The 22,378-nt window shown below is 45.1% G+C and overlaps 1 protein-coding gene across 1 annotated transcript in view; it reads right to left on the bottom strand.

The window, feature by feature from the left end:
- The window catches only part of CSMD2 (CUB and Sushi multiple domains 2), a 608,999-nt gene that overhangs the window by 226,834 nt on the left and 359,787 nt on the right, over positions 1-22,378 (bottom strand). The window contains exon 14 of the mRNA XM_055138092.1: positions 1,893-2,219. Coding sequence (XP_054994067.1) covers positions 1,893-2,219 — 327 coding nt within the window. The remainder of the gene's footprint in view (positions 1-1,892; positions 2,220-22,378) is intronic.

Raw genomic sequence — 22,378 nt, 5'->3', positions numbered from 1 at the left:
AGCTGGCATGCCGAGACAGCCCCCCCGCCCCAGAAAACAAGCTTCCCAACGGCCTCGCCTGCTTCCCACTGAACCTGCTGCACACAGAACCAGGGACCAAGGCTCCTAGAGGGGCACCACGAGGGTGCTTGTCAAACTGGACTGCTGCCTTCCTGGGCACTGGACAGGAGCACACTTGACCAGAGAACAGGCTGCTCCTTGATGGGTTCATTTATGCCATCCCCTAAGTCCTAGCAGGGGCACTCAGCATCATGCAGGACGGTCCCCGGTGTTAACCCAGTGGGAAGCCACTGCTCTCACTCCCTTGTCTCGTGCTCAGTCCCAGGAAACTGAGGACAGTGAGAAATGAGAGCAGAGAGCAGGCACGCCTGCTGGTCTAACAGAGCTTTGCCTCCTGCTATAGTTATGTTGGTCTCAGGCACTGATGCCATTTTGCCGAGGCTGTTTTCCCACCTAGCCCATGGAGATGACTCGGCCCTTGCAGGTGAGGGGAATAAAAGGAGAGCTGATAGTTTGAAAGCAGAAAATGGTTGGTTGGGCCCCTGGCACAGGGCATTAATGTGCTCCTGAGTCCCTTTCCTTCGTCCCCTTCCCAAAGCTACCAGGATATCCTCATTTTCAAACCCCTTGAGTCTGAGAAACTCCCCTGCTTCCTTCTGCTGTTTGACAGAGGGTGCGTTCCAGTGAGAACCAGCTGGATTGGTCACACCCGGGCCTGGACATCAGGAACCAGATTGGCCTGTCCTGGCCTGGGCCTGGGAAGGCTCCGTTCGTAAGCTGGGAGATCCCTGAGAGGGAGAAGCCCCAGCACACAGAGCCTCAGAGGCTGTCGTGGCTGGCAGGAGGCAAGAGGCCTGCAAGCCTGGACATCCTTCTCAGTGAGTCACGGAGCATCTGGCCCCGAGGTGATGGTGGTCTTCTTGAGAAGGGCCCCGGGGGAGTCTGTGCCAGGACATCTGACATGGAAGCCTGGGACAGCCCAGACTTGCGTCTCCCCTACTTTCCTACTACCACAAGGCTACCCTATGCTTTGAGATACCGGGGAGGAGGAAGAGTGGTGCTTTGAGGCCAGAAGTCCGGGCATTTGTTTTTTTTCCAACTCCACAAGTCTCAAACTTGCCTGTACAAACACATAACGACACACCCAACAGGGCTATGAAGCTATTGCCCTGGTTGTGGGGGCTGCAGTCTTCACTGTAAATGCTGCCAGCTCTCCCTGTGAGCCTGCTCATGCCGGGGCCTCCTGGCAGGGGACAGGGATGGTGCTCAACCTTGGAAGTGTAGGGGGAGGGCGTGGCAGGGATGGCCTAGAGCTGGTGCTCAGCACACAGTAATGATGCTCACTCCTGTCCAGAATGTTCCTCGTGGAAGAAGGAGCAAAAAAAGTTTTCCAGATTCCTTTCTTCATTTCTGATTTGATCAGGGCCTCAGTGTGTGAGCGGTGCCATCAGGAATACCTGAGGTCAAAGGTCAATGGCTCTCCATGGGGACAGAGGTGGGGGGTGAGGGGGGTTGGGGGGAGGGATGCAGAGGGAGGGGACAGAGTATAACTGAGAGTTCTCTCCCCAGGGCCTCCTGGACTCCAGCTGGGCCTTTGGGGTGGGCTCAGTGAGGCTATATAAAAACACCATTCAAGCTTATGTGGTCCCCCAGGGGGTAAATTGAGTGGAGATACTCCAACCCCTGTGACTCTCCTTTGAACATTTTTGGTGGGGAAATGATCACAGGCTCATTTCCTTTATCTGTTACACTCCAGGAGGGAAATACATGCCCACTCAACAAGGAAGAGCATCCTGGTTTTCCTGGGTACACAGAAGCTCGCCAGACCCGGGGAGGGGTCCCATCCACATCAGCACCCCAGGTCACCCTCAGGGGCCAGAGGGAGGACTCACTGGTAAAGGTGATGTTGAAGCCCCGCTTCCCCGTGGAGTGGTCCGTCTGGAACTCGAGACGGGCAACGTGGCCGCTGCTTGTGATGGATGAGGGGAGTTGGTTTCCTGAGAAAGTGCCCAGGACGGGGGCCTCGGCAGTGGCCCCATCCTTGATGACCAGGAAGTCAAATTGTGGCTCCACATCGATGTCATTGAAGGCCAGGTGGATGCGGCTCTCAGGCCGTGCCAGGATGAGCCAGACACAGTGCAGGTGGTTGCCATAGTCCTCTGGGTAGTTGGGGGACAGGACGACCCCCGAGGGGCTGGTGAAGTTGAAGAAGCAGGAAACTGCAAAAGAAGAGCCGTGGTGGTCAGTCAGCAGCCCAGCACGCACCGGGGCCACAGAGGGCTGGCAGGCGGCACGTTCCCTTAGTCTAAAGAGCAATGGAAAGAGGGGATGTCACTAGGGCTGGACTGGACCCCGTTTGGGCTCTGGGCAGAGATACACGGTTGGTCAAGGAGCTGGGGTACCAGGCAGGGGCCTTGGGCAAATGTGGATATGGATGATTTGGTCTTCTCTTGGTCCTCACTCCCTCTTCTAATCTGCTCAGTCCAGGCAGTGCCTGCATGTTCCTGGTCCCTGGTGCTGGGGAAAAACACCATTCAAGCTCAGGTGGTCCCCCAGGGGGTAAACTGAGCAGAGATACTCCAAGTCTGTGACTCTCCTTTGAACATTTTTGGTGGGGAAATGATCACTGCTGCATTGGAGATTTGGGCAATTCAAGGTCCCAAATGATGCCAAGACTGTAACAGGTAAGTACCATCTTCCAGACACCAATGCTTTGGAAGAAACTGGGTGAGAGAGGAGACAGTGCCTCTCTCAGTGCCCTGTCTGCCGCCTCTGAGGCTCTTACACTCCCCTCAGGCTGCACTCCTCTGAAAATCCTCCTAATTACCCTCCTGTTACCCTCTCCTACAGGAACAGACCTTTGAACAAGGATGAGGCGAAAAGAGTGCTGAAAATGGAAAAACAAACACTGAACCCAAATTAAAGAGAAAAATAGTAGAACCAAAGAAAAATAATTGCAGCATCTATGCCAAAGGGCGAATATCAATATTGAATTAGCACTTTTATAGCCATATAAGACCATGATCAAGATGAGCAAAGAGTATACTCAAAGGACTAATAAGATAAAATAGAAGTAATATGAAAACATAGTTCATTTGGCTAGAAAAAAGTAAAGAGAAAAGTACAACTATACACTCTGGAGGCCTCACGGAAACTCATATGTATGTATTGGCTGCTCCAGGATAAAGTTGATGTAATCTTTTTGGAAAGGGAGCATATGAATTCTTATCAACAGTCATAAAACTATTCACATATTCTGACTTGGTAATCTCAAGGAATTAATTCAAAAGAAAAAGAGCCACATGGACAAAGATGGTTATAGGGACATAATTTTATTACAGAGAAGGAATGTGAACAACCTATATGTCGGCTCCACAATGTGTGGTAAATCACAGCCTTTAATGTGATGCTGTTGGAACACAACCATTAAAGTGATAAATGTGAGCCTGTAGAAAGAAGAATGTTAAACATCATTTTAAGTAAAACAGTAGATCACAAAATTATATGCATATTTTTGATTAATGCTATTAAACATTTATTTATTTATGGACAAAGACTGGACATGAGCCCCTAAATAAAAGCTGCATCAGGGGAATAGATTTCAAGGTGTTTTTTTTCCCCAAAGGAAATTCCTATTAAGTATTTTTGACTGCAAACATGATATAAGATCATTCTAAGCACTTTTTATTATATAAAAATATAAAGACAGCAAAAAAAATATGGGCAAAGGTTTAAATCCCTTTAGGACATTTATGTTGAAGTTCTGTTGTTTCTAAGAATATTGATAAATAAGAATACTATTTAGCTTATTAATTATAATGGAGTTAAGATGCAAAATAAAAATAAAATAATATTTCCCAAAGAAAAATCACACAATACAAAGAAATTGATGACCCATTATATGAGTTCTCCTTGCTCTCTGTTAAATCCATTTTCTGCCTTTCTGCATTATGTATTTTGTTTCCAGTCTATTGAAAGACCCCTCACCTCCCACCTGCATCAAATTCGGCAACGTGAACCAGATCCTTAAGATACATTCAGTCTTATCCTATGATTTCTGTACTTTATAAGTATAGGGGAAGTTGAACCATGGCAAGAGAATACAGAAAAATTTTAGGGCATAAAGTATAGTTACAGTAATTCTTATTATATATTATTGGGCTGAATGCAGGAACTGTTCAAGCACTACGATCAATTACCCACAGTAACACTATGAAGTAGGTATTGATATCATTCCCTTTTAAAGATATAGACAATGAGGTGACACAGAGGGAAAGTAACTTGCCAGGGGTATAAGGTCAGTGAATGGTGATCAGCAAATTTAAGTCCATGTAAGCCCATGCATATTTATGGCCCCCTGACTCCAGTATGTCATCTGGATATCACTTGAAGTCAGATAGACATGAAGCAGCCATCCCTCAATATTATCTCCCAGAATGAGAATAGTAATGCCCAGTAGTTCAAGAAGAAGAGTGGAGTTCTCAGAGGTGTTCCCAGAATGTGCAGAGAATCTAGTTTTGGAGTCTACATATCATATTATCAGTACAGACATAAAGGACTCTCAGCTGAACATGGCTGTGCTCCCCCCTCAACCCCTTCTTCCCTACAGCTATTCTGCCTCTAGTTTGTGTTAGTCTAGCTGAGAAATAATGCAAATCATGAGGAACCCTATCCCATAGACAATTACCTTAAAGACCACAGGGGAATATATATCACTTGCTCTATCCCCAGTGGAACAACACTAAAGCTGACTGAAGACAATGTTTTCAGAGGGAAAATCATTAGGGGTGCCATGAGCATGTGAACAAATGGAGTTTCTGTAGAGGAGAATTTAATCAACATCATCCAAATCCCGACTCCATTCCACCATTCATCACTTTGTTTCTTTAGATCCCTTCTCCACAGTTGCCATGATCTAAAGCTCCAAGTCACATTTTGGAATTTGAGTATCTGTTCATGGTAGCTCTTTCTATCACTTTATAATATTATTATCTTGTTTTCACTTTGTTATTCATCTCTGGCCTGTCCTTTGCTATTCTCATCACATACATATAATACTCCACAAAGACAGAAATCTGATTTCTGCTTCCTTTGAATCCCTAATGGCTTCCTCTGAATACCTAATGGCTTCCACAATGCCTGGTTCCTTGTAGGTGCTCAATCAATATTTGACAAAAGAATGTGTAGTTAATGGTTGTTACCATATGAAAACATGGTTGTATAAATATAGGTATCTCATATCCCTCATCCCACTCCAAGAGTCAGTCAACAGAATTGACCATAGTCTATGAAAAATAGACAGACATTGGTGTTAGTTCTGGAAATTAGGAAAAATGACCCCCAATGCATTTTTCTTAGACTCAGTACAGATATATCCCTAAATAATTTATAGTAGAAAGGGGATATAGATACCCAAGTTGTTAAACAGCTAAAGCAATAGAAATTTATGCCAATATTAAAGCTATCAAAGAGTATTATTCACATAACATTTATTAAAAAAACTTAAAGATGCTTGAAATTCAACTAAAACATGAATCAAAATAAACTCACGATTGAAAGTTAGAGTTAATAAATAAACTGTCAATGAGCAAATAAGCCCAATGTAGTAATGAAATAATTGCTGTAGATGTTATGAAACAAAATGGAGGTATAAAAATATTCCTTGGTAGAGAAGATATATCATCCTTAAAGCCCAGGGTAAAATATTCCAGTTTATATTGATAGAACAACGCTGGAGCAAGAGATATGCTAATTTCCCCTAATTTCAAGAAATACTGTTTCTGTGGTTAATTAGAGAAATATAGGTTAGAGCATGTTTTTAAACATGTTAAATGTAATTACTAATAGACTACAAAGTAGCTTATCTTCAAAATACCAAAGGGAAAAGAGCAAAGCAGACAATTTAGGGGGGAAAATATCAAAGAATCGATAAGGAAGCATAAAGAGGGGAAATGTAAAGTAAGGTCCCCCCAGAAGAGACGGAACATTCATGACAATAAATGTCTACAGGTTAATCTAGCCCAGTAAAATACAACCCTCAGTTTGTGATAAGACATAAGGCTAAGAACAAGTGACTCAGAATTGTTGAAAGTAGAGGAATTAGACAAGACAGCTCAGGTTTCACATCTAAGGAATGCTAAACCTTAGCACTGTCTATAGCTTAAAGGTTCCTATTCAAGTGGGGGAGGGGCCAATTACTTTGGGGACGAGGGCATCACAGATTTTAAGGGCAATCTAGGTGATGCTAATGTGCAGTCAGTCAGGACTTGAGAACTACTGGGGGAAGCAAATGTGAACCATATAAAGGAGCATTCCTATTAGTGCCAGACCCTTGGATGTTATCAAATCACCACACAAGACTCCTGAGTGATCCTTTTTCAGGGCCAAGAGTCTCTATATAGCTCCCAACAGACATTTATTCTTATAGCTGCAAAGAGATGGAACCAATAAGCTAGAATGTGGCCTTACAAAGCAAGGCCTTCCATTCCAGGTCATAACTCATTCTTGTTGCAAATAAACTAAAGAAAAGGGAGTATCTATTGCCTACTAAGGCCTAATTTTTCTTGCTCTAAAAAAATATGCTTGCATGTTATATTGGAATATTTCTGTCAGAGAGAAAAAGAGTTTGCTTCTTAGTGTCAAGGAGGAGGAAAACAAAAAGAGTTATAATTGGATGTAATTTCCATCAATCACTCTAACTAAAGAGAGAAAGAGAGTGCTGCTCCCTCAGGAAGAAGTTACCATGTTGTGTTCATGTCTCTTGACCTTGGGTAAGCCTCTAAGTCACAGGGCTTGCACATGGCTCAGAGTGAAAAAAAACAAACAAACCAGGCAGAAATTCATTAGCATGTGGATGTATAATTGCTATACATAATAGAAGATTATTATTTAATATGATATTGAGTAGAAAATAAAAGAGGCTTGTTGAAAAACCCTTTTCTATTAGTATTTTCTTCTGTGTTGTCACTTCTAGCTTCATTTGCTTTCAAAATGATAACTCAATTACCAGGGGCCTGACAAAGCAAAACAAACTCCAAAGATGATATTTAAAAAATGGATGATATGCACATTCAAAAGGAAGCCCTGACAGTGATGGTGCTTTATGGCCCCAAACACTGAAACAGACCAAACTGGTTTTTAAATTTAAGAGTTAGAGAACAAAATATTGATCTGAAGTTCCAAGTAAGTCAAGATAAAGAAGATGAGAAAGATATGGTGAGTGTGTATATTTTATATGAAAACATAGCCTATAAGAAAGGAAGATCATCTTCTTTACAAAAGCCACATGAAATATTGCAAAAATGGACATTGTATTAGGCAACAAGAATGGAAATCTCCTTCCCTCACCAAGCAAAAACTGGGGTGCACCTTTTCTGTTTTCAGAGCATACCAGATACCAGTAATAAAGGAATAAAGAAAAAGCCCCATGTCTCTTGAAAAGTCATAAAATCCTTTCTCTAACAAGGTATTGAGTTAAAAGGGAAAACAAAAACACCCAAGGCAAACTGTGACAATGCTGATAATACTAGGCCAAAGCTGTACTTAAGAGAAAATTCATAGCTTTATTTGTTATTAAATGATAAAAAAGCAAAATGAATGTGCAAACTGAGAAAGTCAAAGAAAAAAACAGAAGAGAAAAACAAACTACATAAATGAAGGGAGTAAAGAAGAGAAAAAACACTGACTTATAGAGACCAATTAAAGGGAAATTTTGAATGTTCTATTTGGGAAGGCAAAAGACAACAGGCACATGGATAGAGTTCAGCTGCTAGAGTTAAGGAGCTAAGAGAATTAGAAAAGATTAGTATGGATAACATACAAATAAATTTGAAATCTTGATCAAAGATTTCAAGATCAATGGAGAATTGAATTGTCAGATTTGTGTGTAGGGGAAACCCTAAGGAAACAAAAATACACTTGGGAGGGATGCTTTCATCACAAATGCTTTCAAGTCACAGACAATAATAGCCAGGCTGTTTAAATCAACAATGATGCAAGTTCTCCATAAATATGGTATGTAGGATACACATATTCACACCCACCCACTTACACACTGACACACCCTCGGTTCAAAAATATCCAATATGCTAAGTGTTAGCAAACCAAATTCAGCCCTAAAACAGCAAACAAACTCGAGTTATAGAAGGGAAACAACAAAATTTAGTATTGGTAGGTAAAAAAGAAAAATTTCAAAGTGAGAGAGAATAAACAGGTGAAAAGAGCCAAACTCTCCTTGAAATAGAGAAGGAAGAGCATCAGAGGTGCCTGTTAGTATCCCCAAAGTGGCATTTTTTTAATGATCTCATTAACCCACACAACAGCACACCACAATGAATATTACTAATCTACTCATTTTATAGGAGCAGAAATGCAGCCAGGTAAAGTTACTTTTAGTAAGCTATCTGCCTAAGGTCATAGAAGGTAAGACTAAGAGCCCAGTCAAACTGATTCCAGACCCCCTTCTCTCAACCATGAAACCTCCTCCCTCCAAATGAAGAAAGGGCTTGCAAGCCCTTAAGTAGTCAAACATATTAAAATGTATTATAAAGCTGCAAAAAGATCTGTATCGTATTGGCTCCTAACCAAAGATCAATAGAACCAGAAGAGAAAGTTCAGAAACAGACACAGGAATTCAGGAATTTAGTAAATGATGTAGGGGACTTTTCAAATTATTAGAGGAAGGGTTTCATTAATTCATAAAAGAGGCTTGTACAAATGGTGAATTTGATTTAAAAAACCCAGATATCCACTTAACTCAAAGTACCCATTGAAATACGAGAAGGAAATATAGGAATTATTTATAAATCTTAGAAGTAGGAAAGGACTTTCTTAGCATTATGCCAAAATCTAGAGTTCTAGGGAAAATAATATTGTTAGCCACAGAAATTAAAAAATATATATCTAAGCAAAAGTTAAATAGCCAGAACAAATGGAGAAAAAATAGTTGCACATTATTACAGCAAAATATGTATTAACACTTACATATTTGAGAGCTACAATTCACTAAAATGATGATCACTCAGCTTAGAAATATGGAAATTGAATAGCTGACAAGAGCTAAACAGTTGGTCCATAATAATGTGAGGAAACATACAATATCACCAGAAAACAATACTTTCATACCACAGAACTACCAAGTGGACAAGGGAAGAAGAGCGTAGAGCGTTTTCCAAAAGCAGGGAAGAGCTGCCTGTTCCGCATCCATGGGTGATGCAGGTGGAAGGTGGGGAGACTGGGCAGCAACCGAAGCTTGTGGACGAGCAGTTTCTAGGCATAGTGGCCGAGGTTTGAATGAATGGGGTGATGAGGGAAAAGGGGGTACAAAGCGGACACAAAGAAAGACATCCTGTCAGAGATGTTCAAGAGGGTACCAGAGACACAGCAGAGAGGTGGGACTGATGAAAAATCTTTACTTTCAAGTAAAGGAAGATCTGAGAAAAATCCCAATGTTGATGAGAAGGACTTAGCCAGGGAAATGGCTGAAGAGACACAAGGATGAGACCAGGAGGCATAAAGCTCTGGAGAAGATAAGAGGTGAGGGAGGACTCTAGAGCCAAGGTTTTTTTTAAAAGCAGATTACAAGGCCCAAGTGAATGGTGATGAGTGTGATGGGTCATGGGTCATGATATGAAGGCTGAGAACACCACCCTAGGGAAGAGAACGATGATGACAATGACCCAAACGCCTTTCACTTTATGAGGGATGCTTGTGGGTTTTTCAGTGACGTGGTGTTGTTGTTGTTGTTGTTGGTGGTGGTGGTGGTGGTGTGTGTGTGTGTGTGTGTGTATGTGTGTGTGTGTGAGCCCAGAGTTTGCATTTCTTACTGCAAGGCTAAAGGCTTGGGAAAGTTCCTAATGAAAAGACTAAATGGGAATTGGGAAACTGTTCTTTGATGGAGAGAGGAATGAGATTTTCTGCAAGGGAAGTAGAAGGGTGAAGGGAAAAATAGAGACAGGACCGAGACAGGTGCAGAGACTCTGACGTCTGGAAGCTGAGGGCATTTGCCTGAAGCAGGAGACAAGGTCACTTTACCATGTAAGGGGAGGAGAGGGGGAGTTTATGGGTTCGAACAGAGTGACGGACGCTTCAGCTAGCTTCCATGGAGGAGGAGAATAGACGGGCTTGAGAAACACAGATGGATTGCCAGGCACTGTTGCAGGCCTGATTGAGACTGGAGACCAAGAATTTGTAGGAGCACCAATTTGCCTGGCTGGGTGATTTTCTCCAGCAGTGCTCACTCAAGCAGGAGGGCCCCAATCAGATTGTTCTTGCATCACTGTGTGTCTCTGGACCAGTAAGCCGAGGCAGCTCTGCTGAGCTGGAAGCAGCGCCTTCATAAACTCAATCTTGAATTCCTTTCACCATTTCTGCTCAGCAATTCAGTGTGTATGCTATTTTTCACCAGCGTTCCTTAGCAAGATCTCTGGCACTGGAGTTTGGGGGAAAATCACATTGGATTTCACTGGTCCCAAGGAATTTGGGTGAGGTTCTCAAGGGCACATGCAGGTGGGTCACCTACCACAGCTCAATCTTGTCATTAACAAGATTAAGTCTTGGTTCCTCTCCCCTCCCCTCCCCTCCCCTCCCCTCCCCTCCCCTCTCCTCTCTCTCTCTCTCTCTCTCTCTCTCTCTCTCTCTCTCGCTCTCTCTCTTTGTGGTGGGGGTTCCTTCCACAGAGTGTTCAGGGAACCTGGGAGCCCTTTCTAGCGAATTTTGGCCAGTTGAGTCAGTGGCTCAATGTCAGGGCCCGAGAGAGGACTCTGAAATGTGAGTCTCCACAGTGACCCAGCCTATGCCAGCAATGCTTGGAATCTTCCAGGTTCACACCTGGTGATGCTCAGGGGACCATATGGTGATGAGATCAAACGGGGATCAGCCACATGCAAGGCCTGTGCCTTAGCCCTGTACTTTCTCTCGCCTTAAGTCTTGGCTCTCTTTGAGCAGAATACTGAGGATGCCTCTAGAAAGTTAGACATATGCCAAGGGAGCATAAAGTATAAATGCCTATTTCTGAGCACACCAGATGTCCCCTCAAACTCAGTTGTGCTCCAGTTCTAGATTGCTTCCCGTTGCCCAATCCCATCTCCCAGGAAGACAAGATTTCTGTACTGGCTTCCTGAGTTAGATCAGCAGGGCATGCTGCATTTCTGAGGCACCCTCATCCTGTCCTCCACCACACCCACGCGGGCTGCCCACTTCTAGCCTGCTCAGAGTCATTTGAAAGTTTTCCTCTTCTGGCTTTTGCATTATCTTTTGGTAAAAATACATGCCTATTTCAGGGCCAGCTTCTCCTTTACACATTTAAACACATTTAAGACACTCCACCTCCACTCATAGCTTCTCCAGGAATGCCTCCAAGACAGACTTATGGACTGGAAAAGCCAACGGTTTTGGCAATGGCTCTACTGAGTTTAAGGGTTGACGAGGCTCCTGTTGTGTGCCAAACATGACTCTAGGTAAGAGGTAACCAAAAGAAGTTTACATGCTAAAAGGTGACCAGGAACATACGACTTGATGAAAAAGGGAAGAGGGATCAGAGATGGCAGAGGAGGAGGCCTCTGAGATGTGGCCTGATGCTAAGAACCCAGCTTTTCTAAAGGAATCCCAAGCACAAAGACCCTCAGCAGGGGATGAGCCTGGTGTGTGAGGAACAGAGAGAAACCAATGTGATGAAGCCAGGAGAGCATGGTACCAGACAGAGGCTGGCAGAGCTCTTCTAAACCCAAAGGAGGAGTTTAAATTTTAGCACCGCAAATGTAACGGAATATGTTCAAAATGGAAAGCCTAGCCTTCTTCCCCAAACCTGTTCTTCCAGATTCTAGGATCTGGATTGTGGTGGAATTACAGACAATTTTTCTTCACCATCACCCCACTACGGGCTCTTCTCTGACCTCTTCTTGACACTCACCCAGTCCCCTGATATGTCACCATCTCCTAAAAACACCAGTGTCCCAACACTTCCGAATACCTGGACGTGGTAGGAAGCTGTCTGATGTACATCTCTACTCAGCTCCCGCTGGTACCTTAGATGCACGTCCAGAATTGAACTCTTTATCTGTTCCCTTAATCCTCCTTCCTTCCTTATCTCTGAATGATGACACGCAATTGCCAAAGCAAAATACATTAACTCCTTCTGCCTTGCTCCCATATCCAATTGGCAACTCACTTCTGTGCCTTGTATCTCTTCACTATCTCATACTTGTCACATCCTCATCATGCCTTTATTAAGGTGAGGCCTCAACTTAATAATCTACCACAATAGTCTACCAGGTTTCCCAGCTTTAAGTCTCCTTTTGAAGCCATGCTCCATATTGGCTCCAGAGTGAATTTTGCGCGCGCGCGCGCGCACACACACACACACACACACACACAATGTTACAACTTAAGCTGAAACTCTGTAAAGACTCACTATTTCTCAGACGATAAAGACTCAATGTCTCAAAAGGGCACCAAAGACCTTCAGAGACTTATGGCCCTTGCTATGTCACTTGCTCCCCACCCGCTGCCACACACACATACACACAAACACACACACAATTGCACTCTAAATTTCAGATTTATTAGAAAAGTTCCAGGCCTATAAATGTGCAGGCCTACCCCCATGTCCTTATCAAGATCTTTCTTTTGTCCAGAATGTTCTTTCCTCCTCCAGCAGTGTCTACCTGGCAAGCTCTGCAGAGCATCCTTTACATTAAGTGGGGTGGGTCCCTCATATGCCCATTTGCTCCTCCCAGCTGTGGCCATAGGGTTGTACACCAGGTTCATGCCATTCAGGGCGTGCTCTGGTCTGTGTCCCTGATAATTTGTAGGTTGAGATCCTATTTCCCAAAGGACCTTTGGAAAGTTCTTAAATTAGGAGCCTGGGGTCCTCATGAATGGGATCAGTGGCACCAGAGGACCTCTCTCTCCCTTCTTCCTTGTGAGGATACACAAGGTCTGTGGCTCAGAAGAGGACCCCAACTTGCCCATGCTGGCACTCTGATTTCTAACTTCCAGCCTCCAAAACTGTGAGCACATTTCTGAAGTTTATCAGTTGCCCTACCTGTGTTGCTTATGTGGTTGAAAAGGATAAAGGCAATACCTGAGCCACTTGTGTCATGATCATACCAGTCTGGGGGTCAGAGAATGAAATTCAGTACAGCTTGGACTCTGCATGGTAAGAGTTTTCCCCAATAGAGACCTCTGACTATCACCCTTTTGGCTTTGCCTACACAGTAACACCAATACCAATCATTGTATCACTATCACTGTTATCCTGTTGTTCATCGATCTGCTTGAGCAGGCACCAGTAACATCTTCATTTGTCACTGTTGCATGCTAGTGTAGTCCAGCGGCATCTGCCCGCTCCAGGAACACGAAGAGCACATTGCTGTTATTGTCTTTGGCATATTAAATACATCACGGGTAGCTTGCCAGGCACTGCCATGTGGGGAAAATTTTTTTTTTAAAAAAGAGGTTGTGTGGTTACAAATGCAGCCATGCGCTATAGGAAAAATCTGCATCGCTCTCTTCCGGGAGCTTTGTTTTATAGTCTCTGGATCTTGGCCCCTGATGAGATTTCATGGTGCCAGGGGCAATTTGTGGGTGTGACTCTCAAGCTACTGGAAAACTGGGGATCTGGGTGAAGGGCACCCAGTCCCGATCCGAGCAGGCTTGGGGATCTCAGCCATGGGTCTCGCTTATCTGGTAAGACTCCTAATGATCACAATGAAATCAGGAAGTCAGTACTTCTAAAGAACTTTCTGTGGATCTGGCAGGCCCTGGAGATTCCACAGTTGTGTCCTGTGGGAGTTTACAGTCAGAAAATAATATAAGCTTAGCTTCAGGGATCGCACATCATTTGTCCACCGTATGTCTTCCCCCATAACTTGGCTTCTTTTTAAGGAGGAGTCCTACATTAAGAAAAATGACTTTTACTTGGGACTAGATTTACCCTCAGACAGTAAGTGCACATTCTCAGGAATGCCCAAGCAGTGAGTGGCTTTTAGAATGTTTGGTGGTTTTCTGCTATTGCCTCTAGGTTTTGCCATCTGTCATGAGAACAGACTGGCCTGGGTACACACGGGCCCTGGATCCCAGAACAAGAAGCTTCAGAGAAGACCAGCAGAGCCCCACAGTCACCCCTGCCCTGCAGCCCGAGTGGAATGTGAAGGAGAGAGAATTTGTTGTGGCAATTCTCTGTGAGCTGTTTAAACCATGAATGCCACAGTGGAGGTTGAGTAAGACACTTAGGAGATGAAACACGTTTAAAGGCTGTGAAGTGAATGTGAAGGGAAGGCCTGTTCTCTTGGGCCTGGGAGGTAGAAAAGGCTCACGGACAGGTAACAGAATGAAAGGCAGCACTGCTGATGATCACCGGACGACAAAGATGGAAGCTCAGAATGTCTCCAGCAAATAAGGATGGATGGTCTCCCCGTCTGTGGTCCTTTTGCTTCCATTTGCAAAACTGGCTTCTGTCACGAGGGGTAGAACCTGTCGCCAACAGTTCATGCACTGTCTACCGCCTTCTGACACTTGAATTCTAACCCAGCTTCACCAGTGGGGGGTTGGCAACTGCCACATTCCTGTTTCTTTCTGCTGTTCTTTGCCACTCCCAGAGGTTGGCTAAGGTCTTGGTGGAGACAGGGTTACCAGGTCAAAGCCACTTTCTGTGCTACCTCTAGGAGACATCCCCCTACCTGAATCGAGCCTGTATTTTTGCCACACCTCTAGAGTAGTGCTTGCCCAAGTGAGATGGGGCTTCCCTAAGTCCCAGGACCTGCTTCACTGAGGCCAGAAACAGGGTCTCGGCTCTAAGTTTCTTGAGAAGGAGTTGAGTCTTTGCACTGGGAGCCCAACATTTATCTTGGAAATAGGGCCAAACGTTGCCAAACCAAGGCATTGCCCCAAAGTTGGGGCAAATTTAAAATGTTGGACTTGGATGTCATGTTTTCACTAATTTTCACTGTAGTACTTTCATCCTATTGTTCAACAATTTGCTTGAGCGGGCACCAGTAATGTCTCCATTGTGAGATTTGTTACTGTTTTTGGCATATTGAATACGCCACGGGTAGCTTGCCACGTTCTGCCATGCAGGCGGGATACTCTCAGTAACTTGCTGGGCTCTCTGAGAGGGATGGAAGAATTGAACCTGGTTCGGCCGTGTGCAAGGCAAACACCCTACCTGCTGTGGTAACGCTCCAGTCCTGCTATTACTCCAGTCCAATTTGCTATATACTTTTTTTTTGAGGGGGGGAGGTACTATCATATCTCACTCAGTTGCATCTACATATATAAACATTAAGCCAACTACTTCTAGATCACACTTCAGCTGTGATGAGTCACTGCTGGCGTTTCCTAAGGCACAGGCAGCATGGGCCTGAGCAAGCAGGCAGAACGGGGATGTAGTTCAGGTTGGAAACCAGAGGTACTTCCCGGTTCTGCTGTGAAGGGCTATTTTCACATAGGCTTCTGCTCAGTCCCTCGTCTGGTCTTCCCCAGCACTGAGTGGGCAACAGAGGCATCGACCACCCCCCCTGTTGGCATAGCTCTCCCAGCTCAACCAAGCCAGACTACAGACCAGAAGGTTTGCTCTCTGGGTATCAGTCCTGCTTCTCAGTGAGTGAGCAGATAACTGCAAATCTGGAAGATTCTGACTGAACTCCTCACTGGCAGGAATAGGTGTTGGTTTGTTGAGTGGGATGTGGTGTGTCCTCTTCGGTGGGAAGACCAACTTCTGAGAGAAGATGTGCTCCGACAGCTGCAGGGAGGCTGCCAGGGAGGAGCAGCTCTTGGGCTCTTGGTCTGAGTGCTGAGTGCTGTTAGTTGTACTGCGTGCATGTGTGTGTGTGTGTGTGTGTGAGGAGTACAGTCTCTCTTGCATGCCAAGCAAAGGCTACTCCATAGTGTTTTTCACTGCTATGAGGCTCCCCAGCTCCCCAGCTCATCTGAAAAGGCCCCTCAGTGGTGCTTCCAGGGCTGCCTCGGACGTGGCAGCAGATCTATCAGTGGAAGGGATTAGCTTCAGCTGTTTTTTGGACCTGTTCAGTCAGAGCCAGGAATTAGCTGGGGACACGCCTGGGGACAGGATGGAGCCCAAGGATCCAAGCTTTCCCATCAATTCAGGGAACTCAGGAAGGAACACAGACTTCATCCCAGCAATGATAAAGTACTTCTGGGAGTGCAGACCCAGGCCACAGGGTCTCAGGCCCTCTCAGTCTGTCCTCCCCTGAGCCGCCAAACTCCATCAGAGAACTTTGTCTATCTGAGGACAAACTTTGTCTTTCTGAAGGTGGCTCCAGCAGAGCCTCTTCCTGACACGGTCTGCAACCAGCCAGGCCGGCTCCTGCTGCCTGAGCCCAGTAATGCTTCTGTCCACCAGCTATGGAAGATGGAAAGAACACTTTATGGCTGCTCTTTGAGACCAGAAGGAAACGTGTTTGGGTTTCTATCCGTGGGAATTTATAGTGATTGAAGACGTTCACAATTAGCTGGAGAGAGCTCTCTTCAAAACCATGGAGGAGACTTTTTTTGGCTCCCAGGGCAAGATGGGAATCGCTTTGGAGGCCTAGGTAGACAGCCCCATTTCTAGGAGCACTGCCAGATTATCTTTGCATGAAGGAACTGAAGGAAAGGCTTATGCGTGCAAGAGTGGCTGTGCAGAACTCACTTAGAAAGCCAAGGCCAGAGCCAGTGAGCAATGGAAGCCGGGGGGCCCAAGGACACTCAGGACGACAGGAGAGCAGCACTTTGCTCAAAGGCTCACAGAACTCCAAGGCCTGCCTCCCGAGCTAGAAGCTGTGAAAAGAGGCTCTGGGACTCGGGAGACTGTGTCAGACGTGACACAGCAGAGAGACCAACAGGAAGTTGCTAGGCATCCACGAGACTGAGCATGTAATAGCAAGAAGGGAACCCGTGAGCTCTGGTGTCAAAGAGGAAAGCTGGAGTGAGAAACAGCAGGTACCTGTCATTCCTCTCACCCTGGCATCAACTGGGGGCTCAGTTTGGCTTAACTGGGAAGCTTGGCCAGTTCTATAGCTGGGGTCCCTGGTACCTTGGACCAGCATCTTATTCTGAGAGTAGGATAATGGCCTTTAGACTAAGCTGTGTCTGAAGTTCAGTTCTGGACAGAGTCCTGGGCTGGAATGGTGGAAACTGTGCCTGCGTTAGTATTCTCCAAGCAGTCTTTTGAGGGGCTTCCTATTGGAATACATTATTCTTTTTCTCTCTTCTCGTGGCGCTTTGTGACCACATCTGTCACAGTGATTCAAAGACAGCTTTAGAGTAAACTCATTTGTGATGATTTCAGTAGAATAAGAGCCCTTGGAAGGAGAACAAGAGCCATGTTGGAATCATCTCCTTACTCCCCAGTGCTGAGTGTGGGGTCAGGTTGGAGCAGCCAGCCCCTCCTTACACACACACACACACACACACACACACACACACACACCATATTCTGCTGTATTTTAAAGAAATGCAAGATAGGCACCACACTACAAAGTCCTAAAGTCATTGCACTGGTGCACTGGACTGGACCTTGCACTCCGTTTCTCACCCCAACCTGAAGTCAATGTAGTAGCCCTAAAAGCCTCCACTGTTCTCACAACAGCTGAGTTACAGCAGCATCAGCCTGGCCACCCTCAAGGCAGTAACACGCCCCAAGCATGTGCAACACAGCCCCATGCCTCCAACACTCCCGTCTTGTTTAGGAACCAAAAACCTCAGGAATTACTCTCAACCCCACTTCAGGCAACTGGCTCACAATATCGACTAAAAGATACGGTCTCACATCTAGATGACTGAAGGAGGCTTTAGAACTCTAATTTCCTTTTTTCAGGGTTTTGGGGCTATAGCACAGCGGGTAGGGCGTTTGCCTTGCACATGGCCCACCCAGGTTCGATTCTTCCATCCCTCTCAGAGAGCCCGGCAAGCTACCGAAAGTATCCCACCTGCACAGCAGAGCCTGGCAAGCTACCCATGGCGTATTCAATATGACAAAAAATCAGTAACAAGTCTCACAATAGAGATGTTAATGGGTGCCCGCTAGAACGAATCGATGAACAATGGTATGACAGTGCTACAGTCCTACAGTGTTACCCTGCTCCGTACTCAGGAATTATTCCTGGCAGTGCTTAGGTAACCATATGGGATGTTGGGGATTAAACCTGGGTCGGCTATGTGCAAAGCGGGTGCCTTATCTGCTGTACTCTCTCTCCAGCCTCAGAATGCTAATTTATGAACGCTAATGTTAAATTAGAGTTTCTGGGGATGAGGACAAGATTATATATTTTCTTTTATTTTCTTTCTTTTATTTTTTTTGCCACACCTGGCAATGCTCTAGGGTTACTCCTGACTCTGCACTCAGGAATCACTCTTGGCGGTGTTCTGAGGTTCATATGGGATGCCAAAGATTGAACCCAAGTTGACTGTATGTAAGGCAAACACCATACCTGCTGTATAGTCCCTCCAGCCCCCAGGATTTTATATTTTAAATAACACTTGAGGAAGTAGAAAGATTTGTTGCATATGGTTCTATTTTAGACTAGTCAGTGACACCAAAATAGGCTTGCTTGAATTGGTGAGATAAAAAATATTTAGCTATTTAAAAATGAAAGGAGAATTGTGAGCCACACTGGCCAGTAGAAACAGTGTTAACTCTACTTCCTTGAATACTCTAGCAACTGGCAACCTTCTCTACAAGTCATGCTCATACCCAGCCTTTGATCAAACCCTTCCAGGTAGGCCACAGATCTTTGCTTCTTAGGTTCAGTTCTTCCATTCAGCACCTGTGCCACCCCATGATTATCATGGGGTGATATCTCCCCACTGCACCCCACACACGAGTGCAGGAGGCTTGAGTGAGGTTCCGCAGAGTCTAGGCTTGGGAGGAGCCACATATACCTGGGGGCCCACAGAATTTAAGATCTTCCCCTCAGACCTCTGTCCCACTGTTCTCCCTAATACAGGGGCTGGGATTCTGCTCAGGTTCTAGGCGTGAGACTTTCTGCTCAAGGCGATGGCTCCTTATGTTTCTGAAGGTCCCTCTCTAGAGCAGGTCCCACCAGCTCTGCAAATCACTAGCCCCAGAGAAGACATGCTTTCAGTGCTCAGGTCCTTGAGGACAGAGTAACAGAGGAGGGCCCAGTAACTGCACATGCTGGTTTTCCATTTCCAGAAATTGGCCTGAAATACAAATTGGAACCAAAGCAATCCCCAGCTTCCCTGCTTCTCTCCCGAGTTCCCCCGTGGGTTAATGGGACCTCCGAGGAAGCCCAGAGAAATGAAGAGAAGCCACCTCAAGCAGAGGAAGCTCACACTAGCTGGGTAAGAGCCCCTGCCCCTGATCAAAGCCACTCCCAGGAGCATCATCTCCAACAGAGGCTGATGCCCTCAAACCTCAGCAGATCTAAGTCTTGGCTTCTGACACTTGAAAGCCTAAGGATGAAGCTGTGGAGCCAAGGATGGAGCTTTATCAGGTCAAAAGAAAGGACGTCTCTTGGCATGGATTATTTGGGATTCTATCTTTCAAGAGAACTCCAGGGTTTAGCCTTGGAGAGAAGGGAAACTGCTTCCTATTTGCAGAGGTGAGGGAGACCGGGGTGGCGTGGGAGCAGAGAAAAGAACCAGCTGCTTAAAAAGAAAGATAGCAGGGCATGTGTGTGACCTATGGGAAGACATCCACGATGCAGCTATATTTAGAAGAACACACCAACAAACAAAGGGAATGGCCTGCCGTGCTTCCGGATGGGAAGACTCCATATTATAAAAATGCTTATTTTTCTCAAGTTAATTTAGAGTTTAATCGGAGTGCACACACAAAATCCCAACAGGATTTTTTTTCTCTAACAAAATGATTCTAAAATTAATCTTGAACAACAAACAGATGAGAATAACAATGAATATTTTGAAAGAGAAAATAATTGAGAGAATGGGAGAGTTTCCATCTCTGCCAGATATTAGAACATAGTATAACATAATTAAAATTATTTAGTACTGGTGCTAAGATAGAAATAGAGCAACAAAACGCAGTGTTGACTCAAGAAATAGACTTAACTACATTTGCAGATTTGGTATGTGATAATACAATTCATTTTTCTGACATCAAAAAAGGGAAATGAATTACTTTATAAAGAGTGTTGGAAAACTGTGTAAAAGTTTGGACAATATTCTAATTCATCTAAATGAACTCCAGATGGATTAGCAAGTTATATATTTTTTTTAAAAAATCAAATTACTGACAAATAACCCAAAATAGAACAAACTGTTTCTCAGTTCTGTGACAGAATGATAACTTTGTCAGCTTTGAAAAGAAATCACAAATATTGAGAGATTTGTCTATATAAAAAGTGTAAAACAACACCACAATGCAAAACAGCAGAACAAAATTACGAAGAGGGAAACAAGAGGTTGGGAGACTCTGTTGATCAAATGCCACAGAGAGTTTTGATTTGCAATCTTGAAGGTGCACCTTCCAGGTAGAAAGGAAGGCCCCGGTAGGACGCTGACAGCCCCACTCAGCACAGACAGTCCTGACAGAGGGATGGCAGATGCCAGCCCTTCTTCTGGGTCTCTGCTACAGCAGACCCAAACCTAGAGCAATAGGGCTGGAGTCTATCCGGTGTCCTGGTCCTTCATCCATTTGCCCTAACAGGGCTGTGCCTCCAGCCTATAGGAACCCAGCCACGCCTCTCCAAACCCTACCTGCCAGTCTCTGCCTTCCTTACTTCACTCACATACGTGTGACAGCACCTTATCTCTGTTGGAACGGTGTAAACTACATTCCCAGAAAGGCATCACATGTGTGTGTCTGGGAATGAGAACGAATGTGAATGTGCATCTGTCCAGCAGCCCCCCCTGGTACAGACCCAGTCCTAAGGCATCTCTCAGATGTATAGCTTTAGTACCATGGATCTCTCCTTTTCCCACAGGACTTCTCCCCTGGACCATGTCCTTCCACCTTTTAGGCCCAACAACAGTATGAGTGATGTGGTCAAGTCAGGGCCGTGCTCTCCTGTTCAGCACCCACCCTGCTGCCTGCCATGCTGCATGGTATCCACACCGCATGGTATCGAGAACCTTCACAGGGGAGACCCAAAATGCGTCTGCACACCAGCACTGCATCATGGAAGAACTACATTCTGAATTTTTGTGGACTTTCATCTGTTTATTTTTTGTGGGGGTTTCCCAAGATGGTAAGGGGTACAAGGGCTACACTCAGCCATGCTCAGATGGCCATGCAGGGTAGGGAATTGAACTTGGGCGCTGTGCATGCCAGGCTAGGGTTCTAGCCCTTTGAGCTGTCACCCCAACCCTGACGAACTAAAAGAGCCATTTTGTGCTTCTTTTGAACCATAAGAGCCCACTTTAATTTACATAATTATGTCTACCCTCACCTTAGAGTGAGTTCTTTGAGGTCGGCGGCTGTGCCCAGTTCATCTCTGGCTTTGCAGCACTTGTCATAACATTTGACATTTTGTAGAAGTCGACAAGGATGTGCTGCTGGGACACGTTCTACTCACACGTACTATGCTAGCAATTTTTAAAAGGCCACACAAATACTTGAGACTTGATGAAGCTGATCAAGGATATAAGCGATATATGTGATCTGCAGGAACAAACCCACGAAGCTCCTATCTAGGAAGGTGAATATAGACAAATATAAGGAAGATAGGGAACATGTTTCTGCATGGGGAGGGTGCATAGTATATGAATCTTATTTTTTATTTTATAGCTTTTGTTATTGACATTATGAACCAGAAAAAATATATGTTGGTGGAGGGAGCAATATAAGAATATTCTCCCAGAAACATGTTTATGCCCTGGCCCCAAAACTTCACAGCTGGAAATTTATTCAAAGGAAATAATTCAAGAGGAGAAATAGGGATCCTGACCAATCTCCATCCTGCAGGTAAACAGGCAATCCCTTGGAGAGCCTGCCTCAGCGCGGAGAAGTCCCCTCCCCGCCCCCTGCCCGCCGCGGCTCGGGGCTTCTCCTGAAGCCCCTGCCTGGCACCTGTCCGCCGCCGCCGTCGGATCCTGACCAATCTCCATCCTGCAGCCATTAGCTTAGGCTGACACTATAAAAGCTATCAGTGAATAAGGGAAGTTTAGCACAATCGGAGCCCCTTCTTCCCACAAAAAGGAAGAGGAATAAAGAACTACAAGATTCCAACTCTGCACTTCTGTGACAATATGAAGAAACAGCGAAAATCCCCTCCACCAAGAGAGGGAGAAGAAAAGATACTAGAAACCTCAAAAGAGTCTCCCAACATCTACGACCTCTCAGATAAACAATTCAGAGAGGAAATATGGAAGAGAGTCGACCTACTCCAAGCAAATATGGAACAGACATCCAATAAATTAAGGGAGGAGATGAATCAAGCGCTGGAACGGTCTACCA

Source organism: Sorex araneus, chromosome 5, assembly GCF_027595985.1.
Source record: "Sorex araneus isolate mSorAra2 chromosome 5, mSorAra2.pri, whole genome shotgun sequence".
Lineage (NCBI taxonomy): Eukaryota > Metazoa > Chordata > Mammalia > Eulipotyphla > Soricidae > Sorex > Sorex araneus.
The sequence above is the reverse complement of the archived record's forward strand: the minus strand, read 5'-3'. Positions and strand labels throughout refer to the sequence as shown.